Here is a 19,363-nt window from a genome sequence, read left to right on the forward strand (position 1 = left end):
TGATGATTTTGAGCAAAACAAAATTCTTTCTTTTGTAGTGCCATTCATTTGCAAATGTAATTAAACTTGACTTGCTGTACAAAGTTCACCTCTGTACATGGTGAATGTACGTATTTCAGTTCCTACCCCAATACTGACATCTGCCACTTACTTCTTTTATTTCAGGTAAAGCCCTGACCTCTATACCAGCACAAAAAATGCAACCTGTAACAAATTTTGTCAGCACTGTTGAACAACTCATGTGATGCATCCCCTTTGGATACTGTGGAACAGATCAGATTTGAAGCTTGGCATGTGCTTAGGAATGCTCCTCCATTATGAAGCAACATCATTTCCACCAAAAAGGCTCTCTAACAATTGTGATATAGTGGAACTCAAAGTTGATTAAGGTAAATAATGTGACAATACTGTTACCTCATTTCCTTTACGGTGATAAAATTCATGGTCTGTTAACTTAGCTGGCTCCATCTACATGACAATCAATGATGACCCAACAGCATGAGTGCAATGGAATACTTAAGCACTCCTGAGTTCTATCTTATTACCTCAAAAAATTATTGTGTTCATCCATTTGAACAGTACAATCCTCCTAAGTCCCATAAAGACTATCTATGTTTAGGTCCATTAGTAAGCACAGCCACTCCTATGTATGACTTACCTAAATATTTTGTTCCCTTACCAAGATCACTATAAGTAAAATGTTCAGACAACATACGTAACTTTGCTAACTTCATTAACAGATTTGGGGCAATCTGTTAAACAGCTCAAATCATTTAATTTTTATGTGGTCTCACTTTTTACAAAGGCTCTCCACAGCTATACAATTTATTGAAAACAAATGAAAATTTGTGCCAGACCGGGACACAAACTCTGATTTCTCACTTTACCTGAGTGGTCGTCTGAACCACTTCAGCTATCTGAGGACATTTCATGGACAGACCAAAACTTCCATATCCAACAGTAGCTGCTACCCATAGTGCTCATACATTTATGCGATCCCCACACAGTGAGAGACTTATTTACTTTTCTCGTCCCATTGCCTTGGCTTTGGCATGAAATACATTAATACATGCATATCTGAAGCAACATTGCATCTAACTTTACAGACACTGCACTAATGTGTTTGATGCCAAAGCCAAGGTTATCTGATGAGAAAATAAATAAGTCTCTCCCTGTGTGGGAATCACACGACTGTCACAGTACTACAAGCAGCAGACACTGGGACATATGGAAGTTTGGGTCTGTCCATGAAGCCTGCAAGGATGGCCATATCAGTTATCGCGACTGCTCACATAAAGCAGGAAATCAGGGTTTGAGGGCCAGCCTGGCACAAATTTTCAGCTGTTTCCAATAAATTGGATAGCTGTGGTGATACCGTACTCATAATTCTCAAGTATTTTTCATAATTTAATATGGCTATAAATTGTCAGCAGGAACATTACATCGAACTTTACAGACACTGCACTAATGTATGGTCTTGCATAAATTCCAGACACACATCATCACTGCAAGTTTCAGTAGGCTCATTCCTCAACTTGGTCTAGATTTAAGAAATATTTATTTCAACGGACTGGCAGGGCCACCAGAGTAAACCCTCTGTTTCTTTGTCTTTGTGGGAAGCATTGGAGGAATTGGAAGACTTTGAGCTCTGATAGTAGCAGCCCTTAAACCAACTGTTGTTTTGAAGGCATATTGATGATACGTTCATTGTGGGGCTCCATTAACAATATGAATTTATGAATTTTTACAGCTTCTTAATCCCATTCTTAGCACCATCTAGTTCAAAATAAAAACAGAAAAGGATAGCTGTTTGCCAACCTGAGCATTCTGGTTAGATGGAAGAATGGTGAGTCGCTATGGTATTCCGTATTCCGTAAGTGCACTCTCACTGCATAGTAGCTTGATAAGGCTTCAAGTTACCACTCCTTGTTACATATCTTGGATGTCCTTAATACACTTGTACATGGAGGCAGTTACCTGTTGAGGTAGTATACCTAAGGAGCTTGCCCATCAAAGAACTGTGTTCTTGGAAAATGTATATTCCGCTCACCGTATTTACAGGGCACTATGAGCTGAAGCTAAAAGCCCACCATTGCATAATGAAATGGTATGCTAGCAAAACTCACTAGTATGTTCACAATGTTTTATTGAACATAACCAGAAACTTCAGGAAATGCACAAAGAACAATAATGAGCACTACCACATGAGAATTTTATGTCCGTTTTCAAAGCTCATCTACAGATGATTGATAGATATTACTTTGAAAAATAATGCTGAGAAATAAATGACAAACAGCTACAATCCCGAATTATTGGTTATTTAGTATGTTGGGAATACTTTGAGATATAAATAATTATATCTTCTGCTAACAGCAGATATACAGAATTAATTTTACAGACTTAATACTGGCTCAAATTTCTGTCACTGCTAATTTTTTATATTCAATGAGAAATAATTGACATCACTTACCAGTAAAAAACATATAACAATTAAAACTTCCTGACACATTAAAACTGCATGCCGGACCAAGACTCGAACTCTGTACCTTTGCCTTTCATGCGCAAGAGCTCTACCTTCTGAGCTATCCTAGTATGACTCAGGAGTCATCCTCACACCTTTCCTTCAATCAGTACCTCATCACCTACCTTCCAAACTTCACAAGGTTATCTTGCGAAACATGGAGAACTAGCACTCCTTTCTTCCATGAGTGCTTGTCCAGCAAGTTTGGAAGGCAGAAGATGATGCACTGGCAGAAGTAATGCTGTGAGGACAGGTTGTAGTGATGCTTTGGTAGCTCAGTTGGTACAGCACTTGGCTGGAAAAGGCAAAGATCCCAAGTTTGAGCCTCAGTCTGGTATACAGCTTTCATGTGCCAGAAATTTCACGTCAGCAGTCAGCATACACTCCACTGCAAAGTGAAAAATTCATTCTATATAACAATTGTTTTAAGGTGATGTACCTTTTCACAGAGCTCCCCATGAAATCCGCTGAGACATGTACAGTTGAACTTATGATCAATTTCATTTTCCAAATATGGTCTACAAGTGCCATTATTCTGACATGCATTTTCTGTGCATCCAGTTAGCCTCACCGAACAATTCTTTCCACCATAATTTGCTTCACAAGCACATGTGTAATCAGCTAGCAAATCTGTGCAATTTCCATGGCTGCCACAAGGCTTGTATCTCTCGCATTCATTAATCTGGGCATCACAAAATTCTCCTTCATAACCAGGCTCACAGTCACAAGTATACGAATCAATTCCATCAATACAAGCACCATTAATACAAGAATGTTTCTCACACTCATTGTTGTTTACTTGACAATTTATGCCACTGGTTCCACGAATACATAAACATTCATACCTGAAAAGAAGAAAAAAAACTGTTACACTGCTGAATTATAAATAAACAACTTATATATATATATATATATATATATATATATATATATATATATATATATATATATATATGTGTGTGTGTGTGTGTGTGTGTGTGTGTGTGTGTGTGTGTGTGTGTGTGTGTGTGAGAGAGAGAGTTTCCGTTCTTTTTTGTGTGTCTCTGTCGATGACCCATGTGTGTGCGAGAGAGAGAGAGAGTTTCCGTTCTTTTTTGTGTGTCCCTGTCGATAACCCATGTTCAAAAGAAAAAGAATGAAACAACACCATGGGTAGGACTGAAATCTTTATCTAAAAGTAATGACCACAGGCCTGAGCACAAGCATCCCACTCCTTCATTAGCTGAAGGATTCCACATTTCCAGAATTCCTATGGCTGTGACAGGAACTAGCCCTCCACTGTATTCTTCAATTCATCATCCAAGTTGAAGTACTTCTGGTTGACACGTTTTTTCAGCAGACCAAATACAAGGAAGTTGCAGGGCGACATGTCCTTGAACTTGGCCATTACACGTTGAAAGTATCTTCCACTCCATTAGGCTCCCTGGTACAGCAACTGCTTGTTGAATACTTAAATTGAAACCAGTCTTGGTTTCAATTGATTCTTTTATTAACAATGTGTTTTGCCTTCATGGGGCATCTCCACATTTTATTAAAATTTTTATTTTACAACATTTTAAAAACCACAAAACAGCTCTGTGCTACTGTGAAGCAGCGTCAATCAGTTAAACCCACACTGAAATTAATAATTGAACCTCCAGGTCAGAATGGTGCAATAGTATGCCCCCACTCACATTTACACAGAGATGCCACTGCAGCCGGTCGGAGTGGCCAAGTGGCTTTAGCACTTAAGTCTGGAACCGCGCAACCGCTACAGTCGCAGGTTCAAATCCTGCCTTGGGCATGGATGTGTGTGTCGTCCTTAGGTTAGTTAGGTTTAAGTAGTTCTAAGTTCTAGGGGACTGATGACCTCATATGTTAAGTCCAATAGTGTTCAGAACCATTTGAACAATTTTTTTGATGTCACTGCAATTTTACGGCAGGAGCTTCAAATGGGCACACAGATGGGCAATGGAGCCTTGCACCTCATTGCGTCACATCCAGCCATCCTGTCTCCCAACACAGGAACCATTTTTTCAAATGTGACATCTTGGTCTGATGTGGTACCTGATGCAACCCGGTCTTCAGTCCTGAGACTGGTTTGATGCAGCTCTCCATGCTACTCTATCCTGCGTAAGCTTCAGTATCTCCCAGTACCTACTGCAACCTACATCCTTCTGAATCTGCTTAGTGTATTCATCTCTTGGTCTCCCTCGATGATTTTTACCCTCCACGCTATCCTCCGATACTAAATTGGTGATCCCTTGATGTCTCAGAACATGTCCTACCAACCGATCCCTTCTTCTGGTCAAGTTGTGCCACAAACTTCTCTTCTCCCCAGTCCTATTCAATACTTCCTCATTAGTTATGTGATCTACCCATCTAATCTTCAGCATTCTTCTGTAACACCACATTTCGAAAGCTTCTATTCTCTTCTTGTCCAAACTATTTATCGTCCATGTTTCACTTCCATACATGGCTACACTCCACACAAATACTTTCAGAAATGACTTTCTGACGTTTAAATCTATACCCGATGTTAACAAATTTCTCTTCTTCAGAAATACTTTCCTTGCCATTGCCAGTCTACATTTTATATCCTCTCTACTTCGACCATCATAAGTTATTTTGCTCCCCAAATAGCAAAACTCCTTTACTACTTTAAGTGTCTTGTTTCCTAATCTAATTCCCTCAGCATCACCTGACTTGTGTGTGTGTGTGTGTGTTCAATTTTTCTTCAAAACATCATTATGCTTAGTACACATATGTTTCATCTGATATTTCTTTGACTACAGGGTCTTCTTTGTCAATGTCTATCCAGTCAAAAACTTTTATCTTGCATGAAATTTCTTATTTCATTTTGGGCAACATCTATCAGTTTAACAACAGCATCATTTTGGATTGGAATAGTGGAGTCTTCATATGCTTTTGGCCAGAGTTTTCACCAAGACTTCCGATGAGTAGCAGGTTTAATTTTATTCCATACCGAAGTGGTGCCAAAAATAGCATCTTTACACTACATTTTTTTGAAAATCCACCACTGAACATTCTGGATTGATAAACTTTTGAAGTTAAGAAGCTCTGTAAGAACAATTGAAATTCTAAATTACTCCGTTATTCATTGGTTCAGTAAGGCAAATAATGTTTGCTGGAATATAAGAGGTGCATATATTCACAAGGATCAATTCAGACACTGGAGGGTAGGCTGTACAGATATCTAGTTACAGTACAACTGGTACAAAATTATGGAGAAACCAATCCTTAAACAATTTTGAAGTCACCTATGCACTGGAATGAGCTCTATAAATTTTAAGGGAATTTAAAACGCCTTTAAAAGCTCTTGCACTAGGCAAACAATACCATAGCAGATCCCTTTCATCGGCGTTGTAGACTTTACTAGCAGTTAAATTACGGTGTTTAAACAAATTGCAAAAATTTTCTTTGTATTCTTCAGCTGCTTTTTCATCTGCCAATCATAGCTCCCCACCTATGTCATGCTTCTAAACTCCATGACAAGTTCTGAAAATACACATTCAGTTTCTGACAATCCCAAATCATCACAGCACTATTTACCTTTTTCCATAACCATAGACCTAGTTACAGGTTTTCCTTCAGCCCCCTTTTGGCACAGAAAAACTTGTACAAAATTTCATCCATTGTTTGGCCTTTTCAAAGTTTTGCTTGATGGAATGTCTTTTACTGCAACTGTTTGTGATGTAAACATTTGAAGTTGACCTACATTTTTTTTTTAATGTCATAGACTGTTGAAGAACCAACTTTATAACCTTACATTATATTATTTTTATTCTCACCTTTCTTTAACCAATTAATGATGTCAAGCTTTTGTTGTATCCATAATCGTAACATGATTACATTTCACTTCCAATTTGTTTTGAGTGGTGCTTGGTTGAGAAAACATCTGCACAACAATGCTCATCACTACTGTAATTGTGATATAGGACAGCACTAATTGTGATAATACTTTAAAACACCACTTTTTAATCATTGTAGGCAATTGGTGCAAGAGAGAATCTGCCTGGCAGGTGACTGTAACAACTGTTGCACTACAGAACTTGAAATTGTTGACCACTGCTGAGTGCAATATTCTGAATGCGTCAAAATATTCAATGTATGAAACAATGTCTGATTATTGAATGTGCTCATCTCCCGGATGCCAGATTAATGGCTTTTACCGTATTACTGTTGAAAACAATCAGAATTCTAGTTCGGCTTTTTCCATTGGAACACCAGTCTTTGTTACAGCTCCAACCTATCACTAAATGCCAACTGCATGTTGTCATGGTGTGGCCACAAGCACTGGAACAACCATCTTACAGAACTTGCCTATCACCTTCCCATTTTGAAATCTTTGGATAAATGGAACAAAACTTAGGTCACAGGTGTTTGACAATTATTCTATGGTTCAAATGGCTCTGAGTACTATGGGACTTAACTTCTGATGTCATCAGTCCCCTAGAACTTAGAACTAGTTAAACCTAACTAACCTAAGGACATCACACACATCCATGCCCGAGGCAGGATTCGAACCTGCGACCGTAGCAGTCACGCGATCCCAGACTGCAATTATTCTATTTCGACCTCAAAGTCAAGGTGTATTCATGAAACAAATGAACAGTCATGGTGACTACCTTGAAAAGTAATGATTAACAGATTCTCACAGAAATGTACCAGAATTATATTTATATTAACTTTCTGAACCACCCTCAGACAAGCATTGTGAGTGCTCATATATCACTTCAAAGTAGATTGCATTAGCTTGCAGTATTCATATTTTTCCACCCAATAACTGTTATTCAAAACCAATTTGAAACATGATGATCACATTTTTCTTTAAATGGTACTTATTGGTTTCACTACTGTTCTTAGTAAGTTATTTGGTGCCACCCTTACCGAAAATATGTCTCCCATGTATAGCTTGTCAAGAAACTCATGAGTGAGCAACGCTCTTCGTTGGGGAAGTGGCCTTTCCACGAAGGACCCTCGAACTGCACTACAGGCATTTTCAAAATCAGTTGCCCATTTCCTGTCCAAAAATGTTGTGCAGCATATGGTGATTTCTGTCAATTCTGCTAGAGCAATTTCAGTTACTAGCATTAGTCATTTCAGTTCGTGTATTTTGTGATATACTTAGTTATTCAGAAATGATGGATAACCATACTACATCACAAGAAAATGTGCATGATGCAAAGAAGGGGTATATTCGAAGTAAAAAGTGTTCAATCCTCTAACATAATTACATCCTGTATTAAAGAGTTGAAACAAAAAGAACTGTTGGCTAATGCTGACAGTCCCAAACAAAGGCTGTATTTTATACAAAAGTCAACCTTGCCACAACCAGATGCATGAGAAAAAAATGCAAAAATAAACCACACAGCTAGCTCGAATACCAAGAAAGAGCGCTAAAAATTATGGGAGGAAACCATTGTTATAGACTGCTATAGGAAATCAGTAATTCGACAAATGAGATGAACTTTCGCATCAATCGAAAAATAGCGCCAACATTATGCAAATTACTTATCCTAACAATACAAAAAATTTCCATTTTCCTTGGCATAAAACTGTTTTCACAAGACACTGTGGGATATAGGACTTCTCTAGAGGAGATATGCAAGTAAAAGAAATATTCTGGTAGAGAGAACCGAGTTAATTGACTGGTGATGCAAATACTTTGTATAAGTAAGGAAATTAAGAGAGTCAGGGGGAATGTTCTTTAGTATTAAATACAAAATTATTAAGGCTTTTATGGACACTTTTTGGCAAACTGCCTGTTGGCTTCTATCTCAGGTTCTTCAGCCGACATTTGTCTGATCATTTTTCTGACATCTCACCAGCACGAGCGGCAGGCATTGTCAAAGCTTCACTCTCCACTTCTGGTGATTAATTGGACCCATGTTTGCAGCTGCAGAGCATATGTACCTGGCGCAAATGTCCAAAGGCTTTTCTGTGGTCATTTCTGCTGCAGCTGCAATGGTCATTCGCTGCAGCAGTTTGCCTTGAGATTTTCTGCTTTCTTGTTGAAGATAATCTACATTTTGTGTATTTCTACAGCTTCTATGAACAAGCGGGTGTGATAGTTCTTCTCTACAGCCAGAACTTCTGTGTCAAGTGGTCAGCCTCACACATCGTGTGCTCCGCCACGGCCATCTTCTCCACCTGCTTCAACTTGCAATGTCACTTGTGATCTATGATCCTGGCATTGATTGATCATCCAGTCATTCCAACATAAATGTTTCCACATGTGGATGATATGTGACTCATTCCTGGCATTACAAGTGGGTCCCTTTTCTCCTTTACCGCCTGAGAGGCTCTTTGATCTTCTTTGTCAGTTTGTAAATAGTCTTCACACCATGTTTGCGCAATATATGGCCAATTCTGTCCACTACTCTGGGAATGTATGGCAGAATGTGTTGTGCAAACATGGCGTAAAGACTATTTACAAACTGTCATAGGAGACCAATGAGTGTTTCAGATTGGTAAAGCAAAATGGGACCCACATGCAACATCAGGAATGTACCACGTACCATGCATTTGTGGAGAAGTTTATGTTTGAATGACTGGATGATCAATCAACACCATAAACACAGAAAATAAGTGACATTGTAGGTTGGAGCATGTGGAGAAGTTGGCCGTGGCAGAGCATTCACTGTGTGAGACCGACTGCATAGTAAAATTCACTGAGACATACGTTCTGACTGTAGAGAAGAGCTATCACACCCACTTGTTCACAGAACCTATAGAAATACACAAACACGAGAACAGCTCCAACGAGAATGAAGAAAGCTTCAAGGTAAATGGATCCTGGAGTCCTGTGCTGCATCAAATGACTGTTGCAGGTAGCATCTCTGGAGCTAGGCAGACATGCCTATATGAAGCTCTCGCTAAGTTATGTGATTAATATTGAAATAAGAGCTAATTCAGTTAATATTACATTTTAGACTAGCTACTTTTCCAGGCTATCTATTGAATGTTTCAATTTTCTGAACGTATTTAAATCGAAAACGAAGTATTTTGTCAAAGGCTGGTTGTCGCTAGTTTTGTTTATGTTTCTTAGGCGTAAATTTCGCGCGAGTGCAGACTTTCATTTTTAACTAGAGTTATCGCTTCAGAGTCAAATTAATTCATGTCAGTCATACAGAGCTAGGTAGTTAAAACTTACGGAAGTAAATTTAAAAGTTTGTTCACATTAGTGTTTATTTACGAATTAATAGGCTACAGGTTACGAAACTACTGTGGTCTTGTGCCATCTTATTCTCTGCTTTTGTGTTAAGTTTGTCTATCAAACCACGTGTGACAAATGTGGTGGTTGCCGTAGAAATTTGAAAAGGGGGTGTTCTGTGTAGACTGTAAATTATGGTTTCATTGGGGTGAATGTGGCGGCAAGGAAACGAGAGTAGAAAATGAGGCTCTTCCATGGCAGAGTAGGTTATGTAGAAAGGACAGTAAAATCGCTGAACAGGAGGCAAAAATTTGGGCCCTTAAGGCTGAATTAGAAAATGCGAACTTGGAATTATGTAGGTTAAGGGAGAAAAAAAGAGACTGGGAACTGGGAAAAGGTAGCAAGCAAAGGGCAAAATAGGGAAACACTTGAAAAAACTGCAGAAATTCAATTAGTAAATCAGTTTAGTTTAATATCTGAAGTGGAGGAAGGGCCTCATCCAGATGTAGTTGAAAGTAAGTTGAAGTAGAATATTAGCATAAAGAAAGAAGACAGGTTGGGATCAAACCAGAATAGGAATAGAAGAATTCTACTTATAGGCAGCAGTCATGGGAGGGATGTGGACCAGCAGCTTCAGGAGAAATTAGATGCAGGGTACCACGTCAGAAGTTTTATGAAACCAAGTTCTAGCCTTAGCCAAGTGACAGAAAACTTAGGTCAGCTATGCAGGGACTTTGAGAAGGAAGATCTGGTAATTATAGTTGAGGGAGCAGGAAACAGCCTGACTATGAATCCAAGATACAGTATTAGGAGTGACCTGGATAAAATAGGAGCAGAAACACAAATGTGGGCTTTATGGAGGTCTTTCAGCACTATGATCAGCCATGAGTAAACACTGCTGTAAGGCATGTTAAGACTGAGCTGAACGGGATGCTCCAGACACCAGCAAAATCTCACGTTAAGTGTTGATCCAGTAAATGCTATTGGTAGGTGGGGATACACTACACACAGCCTGCACCTGAAAAGGATGGGAAAAAGTAAGTTAGCTTCTCTATTAGCAGAAACTGTATAAGGGGGGTGATCCCTGTGGTTAATGGGTCGGTTAATGGGTCCAGGCAGATGACAATCAAGATAAATAGAATAAAAGAAACTTCATGTACAGTAAATAGGGGTAAAGCTAGGGGCAGCATCAACTTACTTCATAAAAATATCAGAGGAATAAAAAATTAAGTAGATGAGCTATTAGTGTGTTTAGATAATCTCAAAAATAAGAATGAGATTGATATACTCTGTCAGTCTCAACACCATGTAACTGTGGGCATAGATACTGTCAGTATAAGTGGGTATAATTTAGCATCTTACACTTGTAAATCTAGGATGGATAAAGGAGGAGTTGTCATTTTCAATTTTGTGTTGATCAGCACTTTGAGTTTGTGCATGTGAACTTCAGCTAGATAATGTAGTATTGATATTAGCAACAGTGTACAGGTCCCCATTAGGAGAGTGGGAGGTGTTCATAAAAAAGTTTGACTCCCTAGTATGCTGTCTGTCAGACAAAAAGAAGAAGTTATTAATCTGTGGTGATTTCAGTATAAACTTTCTAAATAATTCTGAGAGGAAAAGTGGACTAGAAGTGTTATTAACAACACATAACTTAAAAACAGTGATCAATTTCCCTACACAGATAGCTCAAGAAAGTAGCACACTAATAGATAATGTATTTTTACAGAAAGAGGATGTAAAACAAACACATGCTTTCCCTGTGGTAAATGGATTGTCAGACCATGATGCACAACTGATTAACTTACAAAACCTAACAGGGTGTACAGTTTGGAAACCATTAAGTAAAAGTGTAAGGTCGCTCAACCCAGTACGTAAAGAGCATTTCAAAGAATGCTTTAGAAATGTTAATTGGGGAGATGTATATAATGAGCCAAATGCTAATGACAAATGAAACATATTTCTTGATAAATTTATATCCCGTTTTGAACATTGTTTCCCAAAGAAAATTACTAAATGTAACACCACACACTTTTCAAAGAAACCTTGAATTACTACAGGTATTAAAGTGTCTTCAGAAAGAAAAAAAAACTGTATGAGACAGCAAGAACTAGTAAAGATCCAGAAGTAGTTTTACACTATAAAAATTATTGTAACATGCTGAGAAAAGTTGGAAGGAAATCAAGAAATGTGTATATTAGAGAAGAAATTAATAATTCTGGCAATACAATAAAATCAATATGGAATGTCGTTAGAAGGGAGACAGGAAAAGTAACCACTGGGGTAGGTAGTATTACTATTAATGAGAATGGGACCATCCTAACCAACAGTACACAAGTAGCTAATGTATTTAACAATCATTTCTTAAGTGTGGGAGAAAAAGTGGTGAGAACAGTTCAAAAGAAAAATCCAGGCAGTACATGGAACAGTTTGTTTTGAAAAAAATTTAGTCAGATTAAGTTTCACCTAACAACCTCTAGTGAAATAAGTAAAATTATTAAATCTTTGAAAAATAAATGTTCTGTTGGAGTAGATGACCTCTCTAATAAGTTATTAAAACAATGTGGAACAGTTACAGCTGATGTTTTGAGTCACATATGTAATGCATCATTAACTCTAAGGTATTTTCCCAGGCAGGTTAAAATATGCCATTGTCAGGCCACTCTACAAAAAGGGGGACACCACAGATGTCAATAATTATTGCCCAGTATCCTTGCTTACAGCATTTTCAAAAATCTTTGAGAAAGTAATTTACTCAAGAGAGGTTAGCCATCTAAACAGTAATGGGATACTTAGTAAATCACAGTTCAGATTTACAGAAATTACAATTCTAGGGTATAAATGAAATAGCATATGAGTGGTTTAAGTCGTACCTATAGAACACGAAGCAAAAAGTTTCCTGATATGGATCAAGTGATTTAAATAAGTTTGCCACTAACTGTGGTGAAATTACATTAAGTGTTCCACAGGGTTCAATCATGGGTCCCCTTCTGTTCTTGATATTTGTGAACAACCTCCCTTCCTATCTGAAACAGGAAGCTGATTTGACACTGTTTACTGATGATACAAGCATCATTATTAATCTGGTAAAAGAAACTCCAATTGAAAATGATAAGAGATAAGGTCTTTGGAAAAAGTCATTAATTGGTTTTCTGCAAATGGGCCTGCTCTAAACTTTGAAAAAAAAAAACCAGTACATCCAATTTTCTGCTCCAAAAAGTATAGTTCCTCCAATAAAAATAACACATCAACAGAAGTCAGTAGACAGGGTAGAGTACACTAAGTTTTTGGGTGTACACATAGATGAGAATCTTAACTGGAAAATTCATATTTTGGATCTTCTAAAGCGACTATGTTCAGCAACTTTTGCAATCAGAATAATTGCCAATTTTGAGGATATAGAAATTAGTAAGCTAACATACTTTGCATACTTTCACTCTCTCATGTCATACGGAATAATATTTTGGGATAACTCAACATTTAGACAAGAAGTTCACAGCTCAAAAGAAAGTGGTTAGAATAATGTGTGTGGTTCGTAGTACATCTTGTAGGCAGATTTTTAAAAGATTGGGAATTCTTACAACAGCCTCGCCGTACATTAACTCACTAATGAAATTTGTTCTCAACAACATGGACCAGTTTAAAAACAACAGTGACATTCATGATTATAATACCAGAAAAAAGAAAGACTTCCCTATCCTTTCCTCAACCTATCTTTGGCACAGAAAGGCGTAAAATATGCTGGTATAAAAATTTTCGACAAATTACCAGATGAAATAAAATGTCTGACAGACAGCAGGAATAGCTTCAAAAATAAATTGAAATCGTATCTCCTTGACAACTCCTTCTATACCATACATGAATCCTTGAGTAGGAAAAAATAAATCTATAAATATAGTATAGGCACTGTGTGCCTTTTAAGGGAATAGGATAAATAATATAAATATTAACCTTAACTCTATATAAAATCTTGTTTCATATGTGCAATTCTTATGCACTTGACACGTTCCACATCATAACGGCTACCATACAGTGCGATTGATCAATGGAACATGCAACCAACTAACTAACAAACAAGAGGAGAACTGCACTGGAACTGACCGCAGAAAAGCCTTTGGATGTTGCACGCCAAGTACATATAGTCTGCGGCTGCAAGACTGGCTCCAGTCCACCACCAGCAATGCAAGGTGAAGCTTTGACAATGCCAGCCACTTGTGCTGGTGAAATGTCAGAAAAATCATTCATCAAATGTTCTTTTACATTGATGAAACTTATCTTGGTAATAAATGTTGTCTGGGTCCTGGCACTGATGGAACCATGGACAATGTTAGTGGAAGCAACAGGATTATTGTGATAAATACTGTGTCTAATGCTGGCTTTCTTTATTGGTCTACATCAATGTTATTCTCTTCAAAACATTTCCCATTACATATTACACACGTCAGCACCTGTAATACTTCTGAAATTCTGTTGGATAGCTTTTAGTCCTCTCAGCTATCTGTATTTAATCTACTTTAGCTTGTAGCAAACTGCCACTTCAAAGTTTACTTTATTTTTGAGAACAAAAAAAAAAAAAAAAAAAAAAAAAAAAAAAAAAAAAAAAAAAAAATTCACATGGAGCAAACATCAGAGCTAGGCGATAATTACAGTATTGTTTTAAGGGAAAAATTCATGAACACACAAATAAATGTGAGACAGTGCATTATCGTGGAGTAAAAACCGTAAAATTCTTCTGCCACTAATCCAGGCTTTCTTACAGATTTCTTCATGCAAATGACACTGAACTTGTAAGTAATACTCCTTATTCTTCATTTCATCTTGTGCTAGAACTCATGGTACAGTATACTGTTAAAACTAAAGACCACAGTGAGCATAACGGTATAACCTTCATACTGACTGCACTTGTCGAGTTTTTTTTTTTTTTTTTTTTTTTTTTCTTGATGATCTAGCTTGCTTCCGTTGGGATCATTGAGCCTAAGTTTCAACGTCATATCTGTCAAATCACATTTCCCCACCTATTATGTCTTGTTTTAATAGTTTGATATTACTGTTGACTTCATCTAATGACTGCTGGACAATTGCACTCACTGCTGTTATTGTTCACAATTCAATAATTTCAGAACAAATTTACCCGAAACATCTGATACAATTAATTTCATGGCATGAGCCAACAGATATGCCAACATCATCACTGACTTCTCTAATTGCAATCTGGTGATCTTTCACAGTCACTTCTTTCACTTTTTCCACGATTTCATTGGCTGATGTGCTGGGGCACCCAGGACGCTCGTCATCTACAATGTTGTCAAGGCCTTCTTTGAAGTGCTTACACCACTTGTAAACCCCTGGTTTACTCATCACAGCCTCACCAAAAACAATATTTTACATGTCTAAAACTTTGATGCACTATATTCCATTCTTAAAACAAAATTTAAAACAAATTCTCTAATCCATTTTCTTATAAAATAAATAACTGCTATTACTATCAAAACACTCGTAACCTTTTTGACAGCTGAAACAGAATAAATATCCTATATGCCTAATACTGTATAGATACTTTTGAGACATGTCTAAAAACATAATTAAAAGAACATGGTGCAAATCAGACAATACAATATGCAAAATTACAAATTCCTCGTTATTTTTTAAAGACTTCTTGTGTAGCAAGAATTGTTACATCTCAATGCAGCCTTTCAAAGAAAACTTCTACCTCTTAGTAGCAAAGTAAGAATAAGCCTTGAATTCTACAGAATAACTGCACTATATGGTGTTCAAAACTGTATTGGAATATCCATTATTTTAGGAGGAGACAGTACACGAACATGCATTCAGATGAACAGGCATTCAGTTCTATATTTGAAGTAGATATATGGCTCCTGACTTCCACTCCTATGTTAATATAATTTACTCTACAACGTTCTGTTCCTGAAGAAGGCAATCGACTTTTGTATTCTGTATGGTATTAATGCATTTATTTAAAGATAAATGCTGCCCCCACATATCTGTACACTTTGCCACCACAGATTCAAAGCATGCGGTTCAACAAGGCCAGTAGAACTTTGTGACATAGCCTGTAGAAGCGCCTTGTAACATAGCGGGGATGGCAGAGTGGGACTCAGTTGCTCACAGACAAGCTATAACAGTTTATGTTAGCTGTAACACTGGCAATTGAGAGCACTAAATTCTTTGGACGACATTTACATAACAAACATAAAAACTACAGTTCAAATACAAAAATAAGAATTATCATATTTTACCCTTCAGCTGCACTGTATGAGAAGTCTTGATGAAAAACATCAGGTAAATCTGATATGTTTCCATATAAAGTTTCATTTGATCTCTGAAGACAAGTACCACCATATTCACAAGGATTTACTTCACATTCATTTATATCAATTTCACAGTTTTTCCCTGCAAAAATAATGATGATAATGCATTAGTTAAATGTTAAATGACTTCTTTAAACTTCGATAATCAAAACAAACTTTAATCAATTGTAGAATCTTAAAATGCTGCCTGATGAAACAGTAGCACAAACAGCAATCTGCAGTATCAAAATATCAGGGGTGATGAGGAACTTTCAGTTTGAAGGCTGTACAGTCCACAACCAGTATGTTAATCAGGCAAAGCTGCAGTGAGCATTGAGACAATCATCCAACCAACACACCAGGTTGAAGATACCCATTTGTAAAATACCATGTCCTGCTGCGTAAAGAAGTCTGAATCCGCCTGCTGCACATCCTCCTCTGACAGGAAGTGTCAACCCTTCAAAGCCTTTTTTAAGGGACCAAAAGCATCACATAGGGACAGATCAGGACCATAGGACATATGCTCAACTGTCTTTCACTTGAGTTGGTGTAACTTCTGCCTTACATAATTTGTGATATGACGACATGAGTTATCATGAAGCAGCAGCACCACCCACAACAGTGATGTTTGACAGAAATGCTGCTCCATACAAATTCTTCATTCTCCGATGTTTGTCTTTTAAGCCAACAAAAGAAAAACAGCACATTAGTCCTGTTTGGATGCATCTGGTAATAACATCACCACAGTTCACATTCCTGCATTTATAGCATGCATGTTGGAAATACATAAATGCTACACTAATCCATTGCCTACATGTTGTTACTTATGTATCCACATCAAAGTTGTGCTACATTGCACATATATGCACAACACCAGCACCCTCAAATGTAAATTTCTTGATTGTTCCATACACATGTTCTGTCTTATGCACTTGTCACAATTTTAAATGGGGAAACACATAATGTTGGATTAGATTTACTTTCATTCCAATTGATCCGTAGTGAGGAGGTCCTCCAGGATGTAGAACATGTCAGAAAAACAATAATACATGACAAATATTTAAAACTGAAACAAATAAGCTAATGTACCTTCCACAGGTCCCAAGTGAAATGATCGTCTTTTCTTTCTTTCTTTTAATGAACACTATATGAAAGAATCATTTTACAAACACTCATTTACTAAGATCACAGAGTAGTACTATACTGCAAAATTCTAGGATACAAAAACAGTGTATCACAACAATTATTATACACAAGGTGAGTCATTCAAACTGTTCAGCTAAAATACATTACTGAAGGTTAAGTAGTTTTGATTTCACTGACATAAATAACAGACAAGCTGAGAGGGTGCAGTACCCTTGCATGTTTGAATGCAATATAATCACTGACGCCAACGCTTAGTAGCAGGCTCAGCAAACAAAGGGAAGTTTGTGGCTGACTACTGTGAGCCTTTGGTGGGCCTAGATGAAAGACTGTTTCATGTTTGATTTGGTGGTAAAATATTAGCAACAAATGTGTAGCTTTGAAGTGTTTATATAATGGAGAGCTGACATCAAGTAAACAGATGTTCAAGAATCAACACACAAGTAGTACACCAAACAGGAGAAGGAATAGCATAACCATAGTCATCAAAAAGAAAATCATTACACATGGCGACAGTGCCTTAAAATGTCTAGGAGTAACTATCCAGAGTCACCTTAAGTGGAATTACCATATAAAACAAATAGTGAGAGAAGCAGATGCCAGACTCTGACACATGGGAAATGTAACTCATCCACAAAGGAAGAGGCTTATAAGGCACTTTTTTGGCCTTTTCTTGAGTACTGTTCATGTATCTGGGATCCCTACAACATTTAACTGATAGAAGAGAAGTAAAAACGAGAGTGTGTCGCATGGCCACCAAGAGCTGTTGCATAACGATTTGATTCATGGATCCAGTTATATGGCTCCTTCCGTGTATAGCGATTTTACAACTATGACACGTGGGGCCTGAAGATTGCATCAATGTAATGCCGAAACTGGTAGCACATAAGAAGTTTATAAAATAAATTTCTACAATATATATGGCTGTTGGTAAATCATTGCATCAAGAAATACATGTCAGCCATCGTCCCACGGTTCATAATGGATCAACGAAGATTCTTCTGTCAAGGACACCTGATATAATGTAACTTCCTTAGTGGTGCCAAAAGTGTATGGAGACTGATCTTGGCTAAACAGATACTGTTGATTTGATTAGCAAATTACCAGAGATGGTATAAGGGGAATGTCTGGATCAAATCAATTATGTACTTTTAATCCCACTTTTATAATATCTACCATTTTTATACTATTATTGATCTTATCACAAATAACTACATTACCTTGGAAACTTATAATATATTACATGTGTCAGAATCCATGTGTAGTACATTCTCTAAGGGGCAAATGTCAATTACAATGGTTATTCATTAGCACATCAAGAAGAACAAAGTTCACATAGGGATTACCTCTATATCCAGGATGACACCTGCATTCATAGTCCTTAAATCCGTCTATACACTCTCCTCCATTCTGACATGGATTTTGTTGGCAGTCATCAATATTTAGTTCACAGTGTGGACCTTCATAACCAGTGTTTGTACAGTTACACATATAGCTGTTAATGCCATCAATACAGATTCCTCCATTCGAACAAGGTGAAGACTAAGGAACAAAAGGTACATCTGATGTAAAAACAACTACAGTAGTCATAAGAAAATAATTTCAGTATAAAATTCAAAACACTTTACCATGCATTCATTTATATTAGCAGTGCATGTCACTCCTGTAAATCCTGGCATACATTGACAGGAAAATGACCCAATTTCATCTATACATATTCCATCATTTTCACACGGTTGAGATTCACACTCGTTAATGTCCGTTTCACAGTCATGACCTGTAACATTACATCATTGCAAACACGACACAGTAAAAAAAAAAAAAAAAAAAAAAACCACTATCTCCTGTTCTCTACTATCTGAAGTTATTATATGAACTATTTAAAACAATATAATGCACTTACGGCATGGTAACACTTAATAATGTACAGACATTTGCTTTCAAAAGCTTTATTATGACATAGCAAGACAAACCGACTTCAGAGCACACTGTAAGATGTGAAGTCTGCAGACTTTGAAACAGAGCAGGCTGTAACCTACCTTTTCCTCTTATTGCACCCCACTAATAATTTTTTTTCCATTTTTAACTTTTCAGTCTGGTACCTATGAAGTAACTGTGTAATATGTACTCAAATTTATAAAAACTTTAATCAGACTTTGATTCACTTAAATTCATTATTCAGGCTTTTCTATTTGCTGTACTGATTACATTAGTGTTATTAATTTTGCTGAAAAT

General features: G+C 37.1%; 1 protein-coding gene across 1 annotated transcript in view; it reads right to left on the reverse strand.

Moving 5' to 3' along the window:
• The window catches only part of LOC126297680 (protein crumbs), a 355,128-nt gene that overhangs the window by 104,688 nt on the left and 231,077 nt on the right, over positions 1-19,363 (reverse strand). Inside the window, exons 15-18 of the mRNA XM_049988790.1 lie at positions 18,757-18,905; positions 18,475-18,670; positions 15,935-16,088; positions 2,961-3,366 (exon numbers count right to left, since the gene is read on the reverse strand). Coding sequence (XP_049844747.1) covers positions 2,961-3,366; positions 15,935-16,088; positions 18,475-18,670; positions 18,757-18,905 — 905 coding nt within the window. The remainder of the gene's footprint in view (positions 1-2,960; positions 3,367-15,934; positions 16,089-18,474; positions 18,671-18,756; positions 18,906-19,363) is intronic.

Source organism: Schistocerca gregaria, chromosome X (genome assembly GCF_023897955.1).
Source record: "Schistocerca gregaria isolate iqSchGreg1 chromosome X, iqSchGreg1.2, whole genome shotgun sequence".
Lineage (NCBI taxonomy): Eukaryota > Metazoa > Arthropoda > Insecta > Orthoptera > Acrididae > Schistocerca > Schistocerca gregaria.